This window comes from Dermacentor silvarum, chromosome 4 (genome assembly GCF_013339745.2).
Source record: "Dermacentor silvarum isolate Dsil-2018 chromosome 4, BIME_Dsil_1.4, whole genome shotgun sequence".
Taxonomy (NCBI): domain Eukaryota; kingdom Metazoa; phylum Arthropoda; class Arachnida; order Ixodida; family Ixodidae; genus Dermacentor; species Dermacentor silvarum.
Window position 1 is genome coordinate 7573269 of NC_051157.2, and position 20158 is coordinate 7593426.

Here is a 20158-nt window from a genome sequence, read left to right on the forward strand (position 1 = left end):
TACTAATGGAAAAACAAGCAATGAAATAGATTCCATACTCTCTGCCGATCCCAGCATAGTGCAGGATGTAGAAGTGTTAGGTAGAATAAAGTGCAGTGACCATAGGTTAGTGAGGTCTAGGATTTCTATCAATTTGAAGAGAGAAAGAATAATGTTAGTCATGAAGAAACAGGCCAACCTAGACGCAGTAAGAGTAAAAGCAGACCAATACAGGCTGGTGCTCGCAAACAAATATGCAGCTTTAGAACAGGAAGATAAATAAAACATAGGGGTAATGAATGAAACCATAACTAGGTTGATCTCAGAAGCAGCAATTGAAGTGGGAGGTAAGGCACTAAGGCATCCAGTAGGTAAGCTCTCCCAAGTAACAAAGGACCCAATAAAGAATCGGCCAAACGTGAAAGTGTCAAACTCGAGAGATCAGATAGAATTCGCTGAACTGTCGAAACTGATCAACAAGAAGAAAGTAAGGGATATCAGAAATTATAACGTGGAAAAGATTGAGGAAGCAGTTAAATATGGACGCAGTATGAAATTAGTCAGACAAAAACTTGGCATAGTACAAGGCAAAATGTATGCACTGAAAGATAAGCAGGGTAATATCATCAGCAATTTCGATGACATAGTAAAAGCAGCGGAAGAATTTCATACTGACCTGTACAGTTCCCAGAGCAGCCAAGCTACTTTCATTCGAAGTAGTGATGAACGAGATACAGAGGCCCCCTCTATAACTAGCGATGAGGTTAGAAGGGTCTTGAAAGACATGACCAGGAGAAAAGCTGCTGGAGAAGATGGAATAGCAGTCGATTTAATCAAGGATGGAGGAGATATCATACTTGAAAAGCTTGCGGCCCTTTATAGACAATGCCTCCCGACTTCAAGTGTACCAGAAAGCTGAAAGAACGCCAAAATTATACTCATACATAAGAAGGGAGACGTTAAAGAATTGAAGAAATATAGACCGATTAGCTTGCTTTCAGTATTATATTCAATATTCACCAAGGTAATTTCAAATAGAATCAGGGCAACACTTGACTTCAGCCAACCAAGAGAACAGGCTGGCTTCAGGAAGGGATATTCTACAATGGATCATACCCATGTCATCAACCAGGTAATAGAGAAATCTGCGGAGTATAATCAACCTCTCTATATGGCTTTCATAGATTATGAAAAAGAATTTGATCCAGTAGAGATACCGGCAGTCATATAGGCATTGCGTAATCAAGGAGTACAGTAGGCATACGTGAATATCTTCTCAAATATCTACAAAGATTCCACAGCTACCTTGGTTCTTCACAAGAAAAGTAGAAAGTTACCTATCAAGAAAGGGGTCAGGCAAGGAGACACAATCTTTCCAGTGCTATTCACTGCATGCTTAGAAGAAGTATTCAAGCTCTTAGACTGGGTAGGCTTAGGAGTGAGAATCAACGGCGAATATCTCAGCAACCTTGGTTTACAGATGACATTGTCCTATTCAGCAACAATGGGGACAAATTACAGCAAATGATTGAGGACCTTAACCAAGAAAGTGTAAGAGTGGGGTTGAATATTAATTGTGCAATAGCCTGGCAAGGCAACAAGAATTCAGGATCGCCAGTCAGCCTCTAGAGTCTGTACAGGAGTACGTTTATCTAGGTCAATTACTCACAGGGGATCCTGATCATGAGAAATAAATTTTTAAAAGAATAAAATTGGGCTGGAGTGCATACGGCAGGCATTACCAAATCCTGACTGGGAGATTACCACTGTCGTCGAAAAGAAAAGTGTACAATCATTGCATTCTACCGGTGCTAACATATTGGACAGAAACTTGGAGGATAACAAAGAAGCTCGAGAACAAGTTAAGGACCGCACAAAGAGCGATGTAACGAAAAATGTTAGGCCTAACGTTAAGAGATAGGAAGAGAACGGTGTGGATCAGAGAACAAACGGGGGTAGACGATATTCTAGTTGACATTAAGCGGAAGAAATGGAGCTGGGCAGGCCATGTAATGCGTAGGATGGATAACCGGTGGACCATTAGAGTTACAGAATGGATACCAAGAGAAGGGAAGCGCAGTCGAGGACGGCAGAAAACTAGGGGGAGTGATGAAGTTAGGAAACTCGCAGGCGCAAGTTGGAATCAGCTAGCGCAAGACAGGGGTAATTGGAAATCGCAGGCCTGTGGCCTTCGTCCTGCAGTGGACATACATATAGGCTGATGATGATAATATATATATATATATATATAATGTTAGTTTTATAAATGCCAGCATTCAGAGGACAACACACGTTGTGTATTTATATATAACGTTTGTTGTCCTCGCTATTCTGGCATTCATAAAACTAACATTAGAAAAGGATACAGGTAGTAATTGAAGAGCTACGCGTGTACGCAGTCAGAGAGCGAACAAAGAAATAAAGTTGTCGTCAGTCTAGCGGAACCAGAACACCGTTCGCAGCGCCGCCATCGGTTTCACTCGAGGCCAACAGGTTTATCACATCCGCGAGAGTAGCATGCGGCGCTGTTGGCCATCCCAATTATGAATGAATATGCGTGCGTCAGCCACTGGCCAATCACTAAAATTGTTTCTCGACAGGATAGTGCGGGTGGCATGCAGGTGAAGTCGCCAGCGAGGACAATCGCGAACCCAGAGAATTATCAAGTGTGATGGCAACCAGGAAGTCGGTAAAGTTGCCGCGCAGCATCGGTTCTCGGCAGCGGTATTTGCCCGCACTGATCACGTTGGTAAATCGAGAGCGTCTCTTCATCTGCCCTGTCGGTGCTACTAATTCCACAGTGGCTCGGCAGCCAGTGAAGTATAATGTGATGGCCGTTCTCGAAATTAATGGGGAGCATGTCTAATTTCATTTATAGCTGCTCACAAGCGTCATGTCTTTCTCGCAGCATTTCAGAGCAACAGTGGGGCTCTGAGAGACTCTGAGGGCGCTGGATTGAGTTTGACCACGTGAATATCTTTTGCGTCCACCTAAATTTCGGTAAACAAGCAATTTTCCATCGCGTTTAATGGGCCGTCACCACGGGGAATCGAATTTGAGACCTCGTGATCAGCAGCAAAAAGGCCACTGAACCACCACGGCGGGTGCCTTATCAGCGACAACGAGAAACACATGATTGTGGACATGAACTCGTTTCTCTGCATTCTGTCATTCTACGTACGGCTTTCTGATATGCAAGATAATGCGGAAACGTAACATTGCTCATGTTTATCACTTTATCAGTTACCTTTTTTGGACGAATGTTCACGCCGTTAATACGCTTGCACAGCATGCCCGATAACCAGAATAGCTGCTGCTGTTTAAAAATATAAAATAAACGCAAGATTCAGTTCAAGCAGTTAACAGAACACAAAAAGCATCATTTTATGCATGGTTATACAACACAATTCATCACAACTATAGGTAAATTTTCCGGGATATTGGGATGCTATGCCTTGTTTAAGGAAATTGAGAAATTTGTTAAAATCTAGAGAAATTTCTCGTTAAGGCGTTGAAACAGTACAACTGCTGACGTGATGGCGTACTTCAATTTCAGTCACCACAAGTTACCTTCGCATAAGCATGCAACTGAATCGCAGTAAACGACAAGGTGTGCCCGCTCTGCGCTCTTTAACGAAGTACTGCTACTGTCGCTTCGCCTTCGTAACTCTAGCTGTGCTGTCAATGTCTGTGGCTCTGTGCACTCTGAATGAAATAGTTATCTGTAGCCGGGCGAAACTGCAACACCAAGCAAAGAAGCACGGGAAATTATGGGTGTAAGCCTCGGTGAGCACGACAATGCGGTCATATATAGTATTGAGCAGTCGGCTATGCACGCGTACACTAAAATTTGCCGAAAACCGATCATACGCAAAGCAACTTTGGACAGTGTCCCAGTAGTCATGTCTTTGGCCGAGTTTTGCTTTGGAGCGAAAATAAAGATTGACCACGTGTCTACGTGCTTCGCTGAAAATTACGTGTAATCGTGTAAATGTGGGGCTGCTGCGTCAGTACACAACACGCAATAAATATTAAAAAAATCGCATCTTTTACATTGGCGTCAAAGTGGCACACTGTTTTGACACTGTTATATAAGGGACGTCCGGCCCGTCAGCGTTCCTTACAATTTCAAAAAAAAGTTCCGTGTAACTTACCACTTTGCTCTACAACAGCAAAGTATAAACGTGGTGACGTCTTCTTCTGTTATATGGGGGCTTCAAGCAGGAGGCTGTGTTCACACATAAACTCGTAGTGCGATATCAGTTCAGCCTGAATCTATGAGTTCATTACCTGTGTATTAACAGCGGAGGTGCTCTTAGTCGACCCTTCGCCGTCTGTCCAGCGTCACGCAGGTCACGTGATCAGGAGAGGATAAGAGCCGTGCCGGGGGAAGGGCAGGTCATGTGACCAGCAGAGGAGGAGAGGCGTGTGTGGGGAGGAGGCGACCAATGGGAGGGCACACGCTGGAAAGAAGAGGCGACCAATAAGGGGCCGCGTTGGGCGCGAGGAGGAGAGGCGAAGAGAGCTGTTTCTGTGCGGCGCGCCCTTTCGGATAACGCGCAGAGCTGCTGCCGACGCCGTCCGCGTTTCCCCGCGTTCGCACCAAACGCGCGCGGTGTCCGTGATTACAGCCGATGCCTCTGGCGGCTGCTCGGCAGGTTTCGACCAGAGAATTGGACACTGGTCGAGTAGTGTCGGAAGTCGCTGCCTCTTCTCGACTCGCAACGTTTCAATATAGTATAACTTTCTGCTGTAGTTATATGTTTACTTGTGTTTACGCAATTGCGTCACGTGCAACGCATGCACATGTAACAGTCGTAACACTCGGTGTAACTAACACAGCTTCTCTGTTCGACCATCTTCAGGAGTAGAAGGGGCGGTGATTTTACAGCGAAGCTGTTAAGGCTAGGTCCCCGAGGATCGTGTTCGCGTGTAGAAAAAAAACTATCATCATCAGCATTGTCTCGAGCGTCGTTGTTTTTTTGAGCGCGCGGCCCCTCCTCCCTCCCGACCGGCTGAGCCCCCGCTAGCTCTCTTGCGCCAGTTGACCTTCCTTTATGCCGCGTTCCCCCTGAGTAGAGTTTGGCCTGGCTGCGAGACTAGCGCGGCAAGCCTGTTTGAATCTGCACCCGACTAGAGTTGAGCCCTGCTGGGAGGCTAAGCCGGCGGCGCTCCTTGTTTGCGTCCCTTCGCCTCGGCTGCTGACAGGCGCTCTTTCCCTCGCCCCTCCGGCTGCTCGGCGTGCGTCTATTGACAGGGCCGCTGATAAATAGAAGGAAGGCGAGGAGGGCGCGGCGCGGCGGTTCGACAGCGGGGGAGAGATAGGCATTATGAAACGTCGTTCCAGCGCACAATTAAAGACGGACGAGAAGAGAAAGACAACACGAACGCCGGACTTCAACTGAGTTCCAGCGCACAATTAAACACGGACGAGAAGACAACACAACGCCGGACTTCAACGTTGAAGTCGGGCGTTCGTGTTGTATTTCTCTTCTCGTCCGTGTTTAATTGTGCGTTGGAACGATGTTTCATAATGCCAATGACAACCAACTAGCCCAGCTGCCCACGCTTAGAGAGATAGGCGGCTGCCACGCATGACTGCGCGTGTATGCCCGCTGTCCGACTGCATCGCATGCGCGCAGATCCTGCCGCCTTGGCCGCCTGTGCCGCGGGCTCTCTCCAGGCTCCCGACTGTCTACGGAAAATGTAGGTCAACGGAGGAGTGGGGTGTGAGAGGAGTTCGCGTTAGCGTTGGTTGTATATACAGAGCTTTGGGGTATTCTGTAACCCTCCTATTCAGAAATGCATCTTAACTTGAAGCCCATGCTTGACTTTATATAAATGACGCCTGCCGAGAACGTGCCCAAGACGCTCATTGCGTTTCTTTTGGTGCATTCACGACAGGCGTCACTTAAATCAAGTCAGTTGGCGTGGGCTTCAATTTAAGATGCATTTCTGAATACGGAGGTAAGAGTCGACCAAGTGGACTGTCCACTTCAGCTGTCGCGATTGGCTCCAGCAGCATGAGCGAGAAGGGGTCTGTAAGAGTCCGCCTAGTGGACCGTCCATTTCGGCTGTCCGATTGGCTCCAGCTGCACGAGCGAGAAGGAGACTGGCTGGCTCCTTCTCGGTCGTGCTGCTGGAGCCAATCGCGGCAGCCGAAGTGGACCGTCCACTAGGTGGACTCTTACAGAATAACCCTGTTAGTCAAGAACTCTTGTCTCGGAACGTCGTACAAAGGCGTGAGTAACGCACTAAGAACGCTGTCACCCGTGGACGCCGAGCCAGGTCTTTCAGAGCCGGACATTGTATAGCCACGGCCACTGGATAAAAAAAAAATTTATCCAGCTGCCGTGGTATAGCCATCATCTAAATGTTAAAAAATACCCCATTCTACTACTCGGAGCTGGCACCGAAGCCTCTTTCCCGAGCACGTAGCGAAGGGATCGGTTTACCATTTTGTACCCAAATTGAACATAGCAAATCTCACCAGAGCGCCAGCTTCGCTGGACTTCCCTCTTCCCAGGGCGGAAGGGCAGAACAGCAAAAGTGCCGTTGATATTATACCAGAGGTCAGCGGGTGTATGTGCGCCTAGTAGCATCATTAGACAAACTGTGAGCAATCACTTTTCCGTGGCAGCGCCCGTGAAATGCGCGGTAGCCAAAGGTGCCGCTCCACTGACATGGAGTTTCGCAGGTACGGCCTGCTTACTGCCCTTCTTGACGGTGCACATGCGCCAGCTGGGGCTCAGCGTGGAGGAGACGGCCATCATCTACAGCATCGTGCCGTTCGCCCAGCTTCTGGGGCCGTACGCGGCCACCTTCCTGGGCGACAAGTACGGAAGTTACAAGTGCGCGCTGCTGGGGAGCCTGATGCTGACGGCGCTGTCCGGAACCAGCCTGCTGCTGGTGCCACAGGCCCTGGGACCCCCCGTACCACCGCCGGCGATCCACTTGCACTGCGGCCCGTCGCTGCAGCTCGAGGTGGTGGTGGACCACTGCGGCGACGAGCACGGTGCGTGTCCCGAGCCCTCGCCGGGACTGGCGCTGCCCGTTCTGCTCTCGGACTGCAGACCGGAGTGCCCGGACACAGAATGGCTGCACGCTATCGACGAGACGGGCATCTGCTTCACGGATGACTACGGCAACAAGGAGTGCCACGTGGTGAGCGAGAACGACACGCTGGCACGCAGCACGTCTCTCGGCCTGTACCTGCAGCCTGCCAGGGACCCCGACCTCCTGTGCCTGCACCCGGTGACGGCCATCACGTGGGAGAGCAGGGTCTTTCACAACGTGTCCTGCCTCAAGCACCTTCCGGACCAGGACCACACCAACTGCTCGCTCAAGTGCACTGTCGAGGACACGGAGGAGGTGGACGCTGTGTCGGCCGCCGACTTTTGGCACGCCGAGTGCACGCCACCCGAGGGCAGTGACCGGCGCATCACCATTTCGGTGTACTTCGTGCTGCGCATCATATTTCAGGTGCTTGTCTCCATCTGCTTCACTCTACTGGACGCCACCACTGTGTCCATGGTGCACGCGCACGAAGGACGCTTCGCGTGGCAGCGCTTCTGGGCCATCGTGGGCTCCGTGTTCTGCGCGCCGCTGTCGGGATTCTTCATCGACCTCAGCAGCGAGCATGTCATCACGGGCTTCGACTACTCGCCCGCTTTCTATATGTTCAACGTCTTCACGGTGCTCACGGCGATCTTCACGTATGTGCTGGAAATCCAAGTGGCCACTCCCGGCAAGAACGTCTTCTACAAGGCCCGACGACTCATGAAGCAGCCGCAATTCCTTAGCCTCTTTTTGTTTGTGCTGTGCCTCGGAAGTGTCTACGGTTTCCTCGAGTACTTCTTGTTTTGGTATCTGCTCGACCTAGGCGCTGCCAACTACCTTCTCGGTCTGACGATATCTATTGGCGGGTTCGCCGGCTTCTTGTTTCTCTACGAAACCAAGTGGCTCATGGACAAATTGGGCGTCGTGAATATCATCGCCCTCTCCGGGCTAGTTTACTGCGCCAGGCTAGTGGGCTACTCGTACATCGGCCAGCATCCGTTGTGGTGCATCCTCCTGGAAGGACTCGAAGCCATGACGTTTCACCTTCTGTGGGTCGCCATTGGCACCTACGGCACACAGATAGCGCCCAGAGGACTCAAGCCAACAGTGCAGAGCTGCGTCGGCAGCATCTACTTCGGCCTTGGTAAGCGACTCCTTACGTTTAGGCGCTGGCGATTACGAAGCCGCCGAACATCCGGAGCTTTACACAGAGCTTGATGTCCCGTCAATCCGGCGTTTTCAAGTGCACCCGAGTCTTGTGCGTAACCTCTACGGTCTATGTAACGGAGGATGTCATAATTTATAAGCGGTGTTCAACTATCTCACTTGTTTGTGCAAAACGCGGATTACTACTTATATAAGCAGGAATCTTATGCAAACGGTGACGTCTGCGTAGTTGCACCAGGGAACCGCCCTGTTGCCGTTAATCAATAGGTTCCCATTATTCTGTCTAAAACCACGAATATCCGGAACCTTTTCATTGAATAATGAGTTGATTAATCAGATTTGCAGGCTTACATACGCGAGCTAAAATATCAGCTGACTAGCTTTGTGCCATAACCATCAAATAAAGAGCAAACCTGTGTTATTGGAACAGTGAATGTTACGTCAGCGACAACTTGATTGACAGGACATATATACCAAGCGTATCAAACTCACACAGGCGCAGTCGTAACTGCAGTTGCAGTGAGTGTGTTCATTTGACCAGTGGTTCCGTTCCATGGACTGAAGTGCAGCGCGCATGGGAAAGCTGGCATTATGAGCGGCATCAGAGCTAGTTGCGGAAGAAGACGACAGACGCGCGCATAGGCGGAAAGTTTTCATTTTTCCGGGGGGGGGGGGGGGGGGCTGAGGCCTGACCAGGTTTCCGAGCCCCACCCATGTATATATATATATATATATATATATATATATATATATATATATATATATATATACTTTACCTTTACTAACACCTACTTATATATATATATATATATATATATATATATATATATATATATACTTACACCTTATATACGCCTACTTATATACTATACTTATAACTTTACTAACAGTTACACTGGAAACTACCTGTGACCTCGAAAGATTGTTCACTGAAGTGACGAGCTTATATGAGTGTTTGCAAGACCTCAGAGTAGGAGACAACTCAGTTTTATAGCCTGAGTCCCCTCGCACCGCCAAGAGACTGGCTTCTCTTGGTTGAGCCATGCGACAAGCGGTTTCAGTTAAACACGTTAGGGAGATACATGTGTTTTGTGGGTATTAAGTCGCACAAGTACACATCTATGAAAAAGCAATGTAACGCCTTGTAAAAGATTTAATAGAAAAGATACAATCAAGAAATCTTTTCCTGACGAAAGGTCAGTTATTGAGAAGACTTAACATACATAAACATTAAACGATATATAACAATTTCTGACCACAACTTATGGCTAGAATTATTAGCGTAAGTATAATGTGATTCCATAACACCATAGTTTCATTACATGTCAAAGCATGCCTTATGCCACTGGTTTCGTTTATTTTCCGGAGGCAGAACAAAGGATTATAGAGTAAAAATTATCAGGTTCCCAAATAAATAAACATAATAACAAATAAATAAATAAGACAGCGGTATCTCGAAAGCGCGAAAGGACTCGATAGCAAATATAGGAACAACGTGGACTGTGTTATTGAGAGGCAAATGCAGCATACGACAAATAAAAATTAATAAGGAATATGCACAGATAGACTAGGGAGTTTTACAAATAGCGCAACCACGCGTCTTTTCTTACCCAAATGCCCTCACTCTGCTTGCGCTGTTCTGGACCCCATTTTCGTTCCGTTGTATAACTTTTTGCGTTGTTTTCTAAGCCAGGTGGTTAGCTTTGACTTGTAAGTTGGTGCCTTTCTCTCTCCTATTAAATACATCAGTTCGTTGTCTGATGCGATGATTTCAACATCATTGAAAAAAGGGCATTTGATCTGAAAATGAAGTCGTCGGAAATCTTAATTAAATTTAATTTGGCGGGACAGTTCTTTATCTGCGTGAAAAAATTACCAGATGGTTCAAACGGGCGTGTCCAGTCGTCGACCGCAAGTACATTTTCAGTCACTGAAGGCAAGAAAAGGACCTCTAAAAAAATTGAATTATGTGGTTTTACGTGCCAAAACCACGATCTGATTATGAGGCACGCCTTAGTGGGGAACTCCGGAAATTTGGACCACCGGGGGTTCTTTAACGTGCACCTAAATCTAAGTACACGGGTGTTTTCGCATTTCACCCCCATCAAAATGCGGCCGCCGTGGCAAAAGGACCTCTCAGATGTGGTCGACGAGACCGGTATGGACAACGCAATTTCTTTAGCTTGGCCATTTCCGGCAAAAGGTTTCGCAGGTGTTCGCCCTTGCCCCCCGTAAACATGTGCACGACGTCCCCAAATGTGTGCAATGATGCCGACCTTTGCTGGCTTAAAATTTCAATCAGCATATCTCTGTCAAAAATCAGGCGTCCTGGTTCAAGGTCATCACCGTAGAACTATGTTATATATGCTTCGTCTTCCTTCCCTATGGCAAGCTTCTTAATGTGGGATTTATGCTACCACATATCAGGTGGATACCTGTTGTTTAACGAAGACAGCACTGTGTCAAGTACTTCACAGAACCTCTGGCGGTACATGTCACTCGCTGATGGAAACACGTGAGCTGAGGAACCTTCTTGATAGCGGCGTGGAGTCTTCTTTCGCCTAGCGGCTAGAACACACGGGTCCTCAACTTCTACTTTTCCTGCCTCTGCCATACATATGTGGGTCACGCGCTTCATTTTGAAGTTAATCTCCGCCGAGTTCAAGCTTGGGCCATCCGAGATGGCTGGGGTCCCTTCGCGTGCGCTGTCTCCCCGCGCGCCTAGAGTTATGTTTCCGCTGGTGCTTATACGGTGGAAAATACGCTTCCTTTTCAGCGTCAGACGGGTTCTGGCGAAGTACCGATAAGCGAGGTGCTCACTATTGGTTTTGTCGTTGGTGCTCATGCTGTGCTTGTAGCCGGTGCACATTGCAACATCCGCAGCCGCGGTAGAAGCGAGCTCGACGCCTGTTTTATATTTCTCCTTTTATTGCGACTGCAATTGCATGTATCGACACCCCATGCAAGTTTTCGCTGTCGTCGTCGCTGTGATGTTCCGTATAAAGTCCAAAAGTCTTAAGAGTGAGCAACCTATACGCTGTGGATGGGAGAAAAAGCGCGTAACACTGAGCCGAAAAGGATGGCGGCTTGATCGACATTATCTTCCCACGCCGTCAATATTCGGGTTAGTTGGAGGTCACGTGATCAAATGCGCGCATAGGGAGGAGAGCACGCGTCTTCTCATCTAGCCCTGCCGCAGCTGCAAATTACTGTGTGCGGTTGACGCTTACGCGGCCCGCGTGCCGTATTCAATTGTTGGTAATCATTGGGGGGTGCAATGATCTTTTTTTTCTGAGTCCTAGTAGAAGCTCTGATGCGCATGACTGCTATTGATACTGATTTCGAGTGAATCGGGCTAGGCCTCACTTCGCTTACTAAGTTATATATATATATATATATATATATATATATATATATATAGGAAAATCAGAAGCACAACTTCGCGGTTATCTTAGGTTTATTATTTTCCCAACAGTTTCAGTCGGTGGACCGACCTTTTTCAAGGGACCGACCCTTGAAAAAGGTCGGTCCACCGACCGAAACTGTTGGGAAAATAATAAACCTAAGATAACCGCGAAGTTGTGCTTCTGATTTTCCTGAATACGCTTGGCCCATTGAAAAATCCAATTACATATATATATATATATATATATATATATATATGACCTCTGCATGCACGTTGCGATGTTTCCTTCCCCAATAAATGTTGTAAATTATTATGAGTTTTGTTTTCATGAGTCGCTAGCATTTCCTACAGAAAAAAAGAAGCAATGCTGAGACACATATCATTCACGTGTATTCCACACACCGTTGATAAAAGACTCTGCCGAAGGGGTCACTGAAATCTGCAGGTCTTTTTCAGTGTCAAAAAAGTGTGCAAAGCATTTTGTAGCGAGTTGAACATACAGTAACATATTGATTCTCTAGACATGGACTATCCATATCATTAGAAATAATTATTAGTTGGCTAGCTCTCTCTCTTTAAAAATATAATAAACTTTGTCATGTATACACATTGAAATATAATGTGTCTGTGAATGGTCTTCACACTGGAAATTTAAATAACATGTTGGAGTTAAAAAAATACGGATGAGGGAACCGCCGTTGGAGCTTCTAATGCGCTTGTTTTCCTTTTGCCAGGATTTTCAGAAATAAAGCGAAATTATGAATAAAAGCCGTGCACGTCCGCGTCAACAATGATGCAGTGAGCTTTTAGCCACAATAACATTGTAAGGGAAAATGTAGAGGCAACTCAAAAGAAACCTTAAACGGTTTGGGTAACAGGACTCTGGTACTGACATTTTAAAAGCGGGGGGGGGGGGGGGGGGGGCTCTGCCCCCCCCCCCCCCCCCCCCCCCCGTAGTCAGCGCCTATGGACGCGCGAGTAATGAGGCACAAACATTTTAGAGCGATATCACCGCACCGACCAGCAGTGGGCCAGTGCCGTTAGCGGCTTCGCAGAGGGAGGGGCAATATGCGAACGCTGGCATAATAAGCGGTACCAGAGCCAGCTGTGGAAGAAGACGACGACAAAAGCGCCAGCAGTGGCACGCGCGCGTTCGTGCGGTTACGCCGTCGCCGACTCTCAACCCAGGAACGGGTGCCTAAAAGCCTCGCTCTGAGATGTTAACCGCTATTAAAGAATTACTAATTTAATGTATAGGTTAATCAATCAATGGCCCAGCCTTAAGTTACAATTTTGTCGCAACCCACGGGCGTTGACTGATCGCGATGGAGTCCCAATGCAACAGAGGGAGAGACGCCGTAGTAAATGGCTCCGCATTAGGTTTGATCACGTGGGGTTTTTAATGTGCACCAATACCTCGCTATACGAGCATTTCTTTTTTCAACAGCGTTTAAGTGCATGCAGAACGGCCGCCGTAGCCGCACATCGAGCCCACAACTAGGTAAGCCCGTCAAACTTCTTAATGTAGCGACACGCTTTGAAGAATGCCGCCTCCTCCTCGCGCGCCCTGTCCGGGGCTAACGTGGGCCCTCGCGCCGGCTTCGTTTGTTTACAGTTGCGCTACATCACCATTTTCACTTGAGAAGCGTCTGCCGACTGGTAGGAGCGCATGTTGGCGCTCCTACCAGTCACAAAGCACATGGCCTACAGTCTCATTCACATTGCACAACTCACAGTCTGAAGACTCGGTGCGTCGCATGAGGTGCACGTATCCGCGCGTAAACGTTGTGCAGAAGACTGGCACAGCTGCGTTGAATTTTCGGTGGTAGCCTAAATTTCATGGTAGGGTCCAATCTCTGCAGTCGTCAGTGTCGATTATCCGGACTGTCCCAGTGCTTTTCTTCTGTCGATCTTCGGATGACATAGGAGAGGAGGCAGTTGGCGTCCGCTCTTGGAAAAGGAATTGCAAGCAGTGACTCTGGTTCTTCGAGTGCTTTCTTCGCTTCGGCATCGGCCAGTTCGTTGCCGTGTATACCACAGTGACTGGGAACTCACTGAAATGTGATGTGGTGGTCTTTTCTTGCGCTAAAGGGTAGATATAGGCAGTTTGAAGAGCCAACACTCTGTAAGCGCTTTCTTTCAACACCACTATAAGTAGTTGCAGAGCCGATTTTGTGTCACTGAAGACTGTCCATACTTGAGGAGGCTGTCGCGAAATATATTGAACGGCCTCTCTGATTGCCACTAGTTCCGTAGATGTTGTGGTCGTCTTTTTACTAGGACGAAACTGTCGAATGACTTCATGCGCAGGCACGACGAAAGCCGCACCAGACGCATACGACCAGACCGATCCGTCTGTATACACATTCACTGAGGAGCCGTATTCTTTCGACATATATTCAAATGTTAAATCTCCGAGGCCGACGGTAGGTATTCGCGATTTTTTAGAAATTCCGGGAATAGATAGACGTACCCGTATTTTGAACATTACCAATGGGGGCATACATGGAAGGTCAGCAGGGGCAAAGTATGATGGTATGGCAGATTCTTGGCGTTTAATGGCTCCTGAAAAAGTGTAGTCCGGCCGTATGTCGGGATGTGTCGATGAGGGGTGGCGTCCATGACGGCACAGCAGTCGCAGGAATTCTCGAAGAGGTTCGCATCGTAGATGGACATGTAAAGGGGTGACGCGAGCCTCCTCAATTGTTCCGTAGGTTGAGGTGCAACGTGGAACACCGAGACATGTTTTCAGCATCTGTGTCTGGGCACTTTCCAGCGTAAGCAAACATGATCGGCTCATACTTGATAAAACTGGCAAGCTATACCAAATGTAGCCGACGTAGAGAGCCTGGTACAGCCGAAGTAGCGAATGCTCAGATGAACCCCACTTCATACCAGCCAGAAAGCGAAAAACTTTAACAAGCCCAGTCAATTTTTTCTTTAACATTGCCACATGCTTCGACCATGGAACACCGCGGTCAATGACAACGCCGAGGTATCTGTGGTGGGTCACATATGGGATGGCATTGCCATTGATCATAATTGGATACCAACACATAAGCTTCCGTGTGAACGCTATCACAGCGCACTTATCTGGGGCCACTTGCACTCCTTGACACTGCAGTTACTGAGACGTTAAAGAAGCAGCTCGCTGCATTCTTGCACGAATTTGTGGTCCCGTGACTGTGGACGCCCATATGCATATGTCGTCGGCGTAGGTACTGATGCGTACTGTATTAGGAATTATTTCCGCAAGGCCAATAAGGGCAACATTGAAAATAGTCGGGCTGAGCACTCCTCCTTGAGGCACTCCACGGACCACAACGTGTCTTCTCGTTTCGCCATCATTCGTGGACACGAAGACTGTGCGACCATCCAGGTAATTTTCAATGCACATGTAGAGACGGCCGCCGATGCCCAAATTACTGAGGGCATCAAGAATGGCTTCGTGCAGTACATTGTCATAGGCTCCTTTTTATGTCTAAGAAAACTGCTCCTACAAGTCGGTTTTGCCTTTTTTCGTGTTCCATCGTGGACACGAGATCAATGACCCCATCTATTGCAGAGCGTCCACGTCTAAATCCGGTCATCATTTCAGGATAAAGCTCATTCTTTTCCATCAGCCATTCTAATCTAGTGAGCACCATCCGTTCCATCACCTTACCGACACATCTAGCTAAAGCTATATATACTGGCCGGTAAGATGACATTTTGTAAGGCGATTTTCCTGGCTTTAGGAGGGCCACCAAACGGCTGGTTTTCAACTGCTTCGGGACTGTACTGGATGGCCACGTGGCGTTATAGTACGACATCATGACTTTCCGACCTTCCACATCAAGGTGGGACAGAGCAGTATATGAAATACCGTCAGGTCCAGGTGCAGAAGATCGTCTCGAAGCAGCAAGTGCAGCTTCCAATTCCGGCATCATGAAACGAAGGTCAAGACGAGCATATTTAGGAGGTGGCACTGGTCGACCCAATGTTGGACATGCTGAAATATCGGTACGGGTGACTCTCTTAGATAAGTCTTCGGCAACCTGCACTTCCGTCAGAGATTGGTGAAGTGCTAGAGCCCGGAAACGATGTTTTTGCTGAGGAGGGGCACGAAGGCTTCGTACTATCTGCCAGATCCTAGAAAGTGTCTTTCGAGGATCCAGAGACGAACAGAAGCTCCTCCACCGTTGTTTTCCCATTTTTTGAAGGTGACGCCGTATTTTCGTTGAGCTCGTCAACATAAGACAAGGTCTAATAACGATTGAGTTCGCCTAACCTTCCTTTCCGCTCTACGACGGATCGCGTGGAGCCGTTCATATTCAATATCAATCGCCGTTCTGGATGTAGGTGCACTGATAAACTTTGGTGTCTTCTGCACTGACGATACAATGATATCTTCTATATCAAATGGTGAAGCGATGTCTCCGCAATACTCTTGGACACATGTAGAGAATGTAGACCAATCAGTGCAGCGTACAGCAGATGCAGTTGACTGCACAAACCACTTCATCTGCACATATGTTGGTATATGATCGCTCCCATGCGTTTCTACGTCCAAGCACCAGCTGATTGAGGGCAGGAGGCTTTGAGATACAATAGTGAGGTCTAAGCAACTTCCGCAGGGTAGTGCAGCGGATGTAAGTGGGAGACCCATCGTTGATGACAGTCAGACCTTCAATGTCTATGAAGACCATCGAGTTCCTACCCCGACAGTTCATTGCGTCACTTTCCCAGTAAGCATGATGACCATTGAAGTCTCCCATACAACATGAGGGCCTGGGGAACCTTGTAACACAGTGGATAGGTAGGAGAGGTCACGTCTTTGTCTAGGAGTATGTATGTATGTAGGCACCGATGATCGAAAACACATGCAGTTTATGTTTTAGTGTCACACACACATATTCATTGCTGTCATGTGGAGTGATCGTGTGTCGAACAAACGTCATGTCATTGCGTATACACATTAAGCTCTTGTGTCCATCTTCCCGTGACCAGAGCTTAACGTATCCGGAAAGGCGAAGTTCCGACGAGAGATTTGGCTCGCCTATCACGATCACTGGGAAGCGGTATGTGAAAACCCGTTGCCTAAAGTCAGACATGTGGCTGCATGACCTCGAACATTCCATTCCATTATAACAGAATGATGCAACATCTGTTCCAATGTCCAGTGTTTTATCGTGAGAGCCATGATTGCCACCCCTATTTTAGAGCCGCTAATAGCGGCTCGTTAGCCTTCACGACACAGGAGTGCAGTTGGCGTTGCCAATCCGGGGAGCAATATACGCATAGTGTTCACTAGCTGTTTAAGCATGTCTATTACCTTTTCATTTCCAAGCCTTTCATTCCCCTCTCGGCTCTTGGGGAGCGCCGAAGGAGTATCTCCACCTGAAGCCCTTTGTGGTAGCGAAGGCCACTCTACAGCCGAAAAGGTTGGACGCACGTTGGATGACGCTTCATTCCTTGACGGGCGCGGAGGTACTGGGGGAGGCGCATCTTGTGTGTGCCGGCCTTGGTCTCTCTGTGGCACGTTTTGCATCCAAGTACTCAAAGGATGTGCCTCTTTCCCCCGGGACTTGCTCTGGGAGCGGCGACGCCGTTGCCGCAACCGGCACCTTTTCTTGCGGACGGAATCGGCAGCCTATTTGTGCGTGGAGTTCTCTCTCACCATTTTTCTCAGAATTTGGCTCTCCTCTGCCATTTTAGGGCAGTCCTTGGATGTCGGTTCATGGGCTGCGGAGCAATTTGCACATTTCATGGCGTTAGTCTCACAGGATGAGCACCACCACATCTTCGGCACGACGTAAGGTTCTTACACACAGCACTTACGTGGCCCAGTTTGAAGCAGTTGTGACACTGTAACGGTCGTGGCACATATGGACGCACTCAGTGCATCACATAACCTAATTTGATCGATGGTGGCAAAGAGTCTGACTCGAAGAGCAACTTGATGCACCGGGAGCGGCCGAATCGGTGGATGTCGAGGATTCGCACTGTCGACGATAGAAGAGATCGCAGGTCTTCATCCTTGATGTCAATGTCCACATCTGATACAACACCAGTGCAGGTGTCGTTGCCGTACGCTAGGAATGTGCGAATTGGCATGTTTCCAACCACTTGAATGGCTTTCAAAGCCTCCAATACTGCCTGAGAACTCACGTCCACCGTCAGAATGTTCTTCCGAGCATTAATTCGGATCTCTCTCACATGTCCTGAGGCTATTCGATCGAAATATTTGGTCAGCGATTGTCTGTTCAACGAATTCAAATTCGCTCCTGCCGTAGTAGGGGTGTAGCCCACGGAGAAGATCCGTTCGTCACATCTGCTTTTATGAGTAGAATCACTGCCTGCTGCAGTCCGTCGAAGCTTGCGCTTCAAGTGGCGCGATTGGACTAGCGTGTAATCACTGTCCGATTCAATCTCTGCCGCTGTTGACCTGTCAGATGAATCGGGAAGCCTATAGTCGGTGATGTCGCGGTTTCTCACGGACAGGGCTACCGCCGCGGAACTCGCCTTGTCGCAGAGGTCCTCCGTCCCCCATTCAGGAGGACTACGTCTTCGGGGAAGCTCCTGATATCCAGAAGTCGCACAACTTTGAAGAACCACAGAACATGGACGTTCGTTTCGCACTTCGTGCCTAATCGCATTGTACGCCAACAGGCACGAATTCGCGGGCACGCGAGGCTGCGTGCGAGAACGTGATTACGCAATTTTTATGATTCAGCACAGTCCTTGTGAGAAAATTTGAGACTCGAGCGTGCAAACTCATCTTAGGAAAGCAACTCTCTGCCTTTTGTGGTTGCTTACTTGCCTTCTTTAGAGCGAATAGCTTTGTTTGCCTGTTTTGTTCGTGTTCGTCATTGGCGGTCGCCAGGTGGATTTGCGATACAAAGGCACCGATGAAAAGCGTGGGTGCTCTCCCGAAACCGAGTTACGGGGTGAGTTCGTCGCCAAACGACAACATCATAGGTCTTTGAGACCTACGTGCTAATTCGCGTGAGCTTTAACGTGTGTGAAGGTTACGATGCGGCGGTGGAGCACTCGCAAAGAAAACGTGCGGTTGCCCGCTCGTTCACTGGATGGTTTAGTCGTCGTTCGTTTAGTGGTTTGCTCGTTCGTTTAGTCGTTCGCACGCTCGTTTAATCGTTCGCGTGCTTGTTCGTTCAACTTTTCGTACGGCCACTATGTCTCTGAGACGCACTTGCTTTAGGGCACTTAGGCTGGTGCATTCGTGCCCTCTGCCAGCCTTTGTGCGTCATATCTGATACGCGCCACGAATTCACATGGTAATCACGGAATGATATTTGGAAGCGCAAAAAAAAAAAACACACACACACACACACGGACACGAGAACAAACGAGTACCATTTCATGATGACCGACCAACAAGCCCCCATCGCCACCCTCGTCACATGGTAAGGACGGCGCGGATTATTTAGGTTACTGAATGTAGGGTTGCTGGAAGCCAGGATGTCAGCATTCGATCGTAAACGTGTTATTTACAACCATTCGCAACAAGATCTTGCGACACGCGCTGGACAAATGTCACGTACCTAATTGTAGCGCACGCGGTACATTTGGAGTCATCATGGTATGGCGTTAGCGCTCGTTTACATACCTTTAAAAATAGTTATAAAAAAGGGAAAGAAGGTGCTGCCGTCACTGAATTTGTATAACCTGCTGTATAGAAATTCTATGCTGTAAACGAAGTTACTCGGAGCTAGAAACCCAACGCGAACGCTTAAAGCGCACCGCCTTGTTATGCGCGCTCTGCGAAAAGTCGTCTGCTACGCTCAAGCGTTGTAGGCGGCGCCACGGTTGAGCAGGGAGCGCGAAAGAGAGGTGAAACGAGGAGAATGAGAGTGTGGCTACTTTGCGAAATTTCATGGGCTTTAGGAAGGCCTCCTTAAATTTAAAGGTGCTTTGGACGATACGGACTCCCACTCGAGCTGCGAGCAAATGAAGCCATGGAAGTTAGTTGGTCGCCATGTCGAGCAAGTCCGGTATACAAATGTGTGTTTTTTGTCGCGTGTCATCTTCTAGCCATCGGTGATATTTTCCCCGTGTGTGTTCTTCTACAATGACATTTTATTGGGCCGCGTTAGTGAGGTGCCGATTTGGACCGGTTGGTCATATGTAGGTTGCGCAGCGATAAAGAGCGCATAAGACGCGGATAAATGTCGTATCATCTGCGTTGTTTTCATTATGCAGCTGTTTCGCTGCTTTGTTCCACGAGAGTTGGAAAGACATCGGAAGAGTTTGCGAGATGGTCCTTTAAAAAAGAACGACCGCTTTCTCTGTGGCTTTTTGCGCGTGCATCCAGTGTCGATCAAAGCGCTAGATTGCGCAGGCAGCGAGATGGCAAATGCACGGGATGCATTTCCGTGTTCTAGCATTTCCGTGTTCTAGCATTTCCGTGTTCTAGCATTTCCGTGCTCTAGCACTTCAACGCGGAGTACTGAAGCTTCGGACGTGCGGGGCGAGTCGGGAGACCGCCACAGGAGAGTCGCTCGCAGCGAAGCGTTCGACCCGCGCGTCCGCAGCCGCGAGTCTCTC

The 20158-nt window shown here is 48.4% G+C and overlaps 1 protein-coding gene across 1 annotated transcript in view; it reads left to right on the top strand.

Moving 5' to 3' along the window:
- Positions 1–20158, top strand: part of LOC119449385 (major facilitator superfamily domain-containing protein 6) — a 55534-nt gene that overhangs the window by 22910 nt on the left and 12466 nt on the right. The window contains exon 2 of the mRNA XM_037712555.2: positions 6677–8182. Within this exon, the coding sequence (XP_037568483.1) occupies positions 6677–8182 (1506 nt within the window). The remainder of the gene's footprint in view (positions 1–6676; positions 8183–20158) is intronic.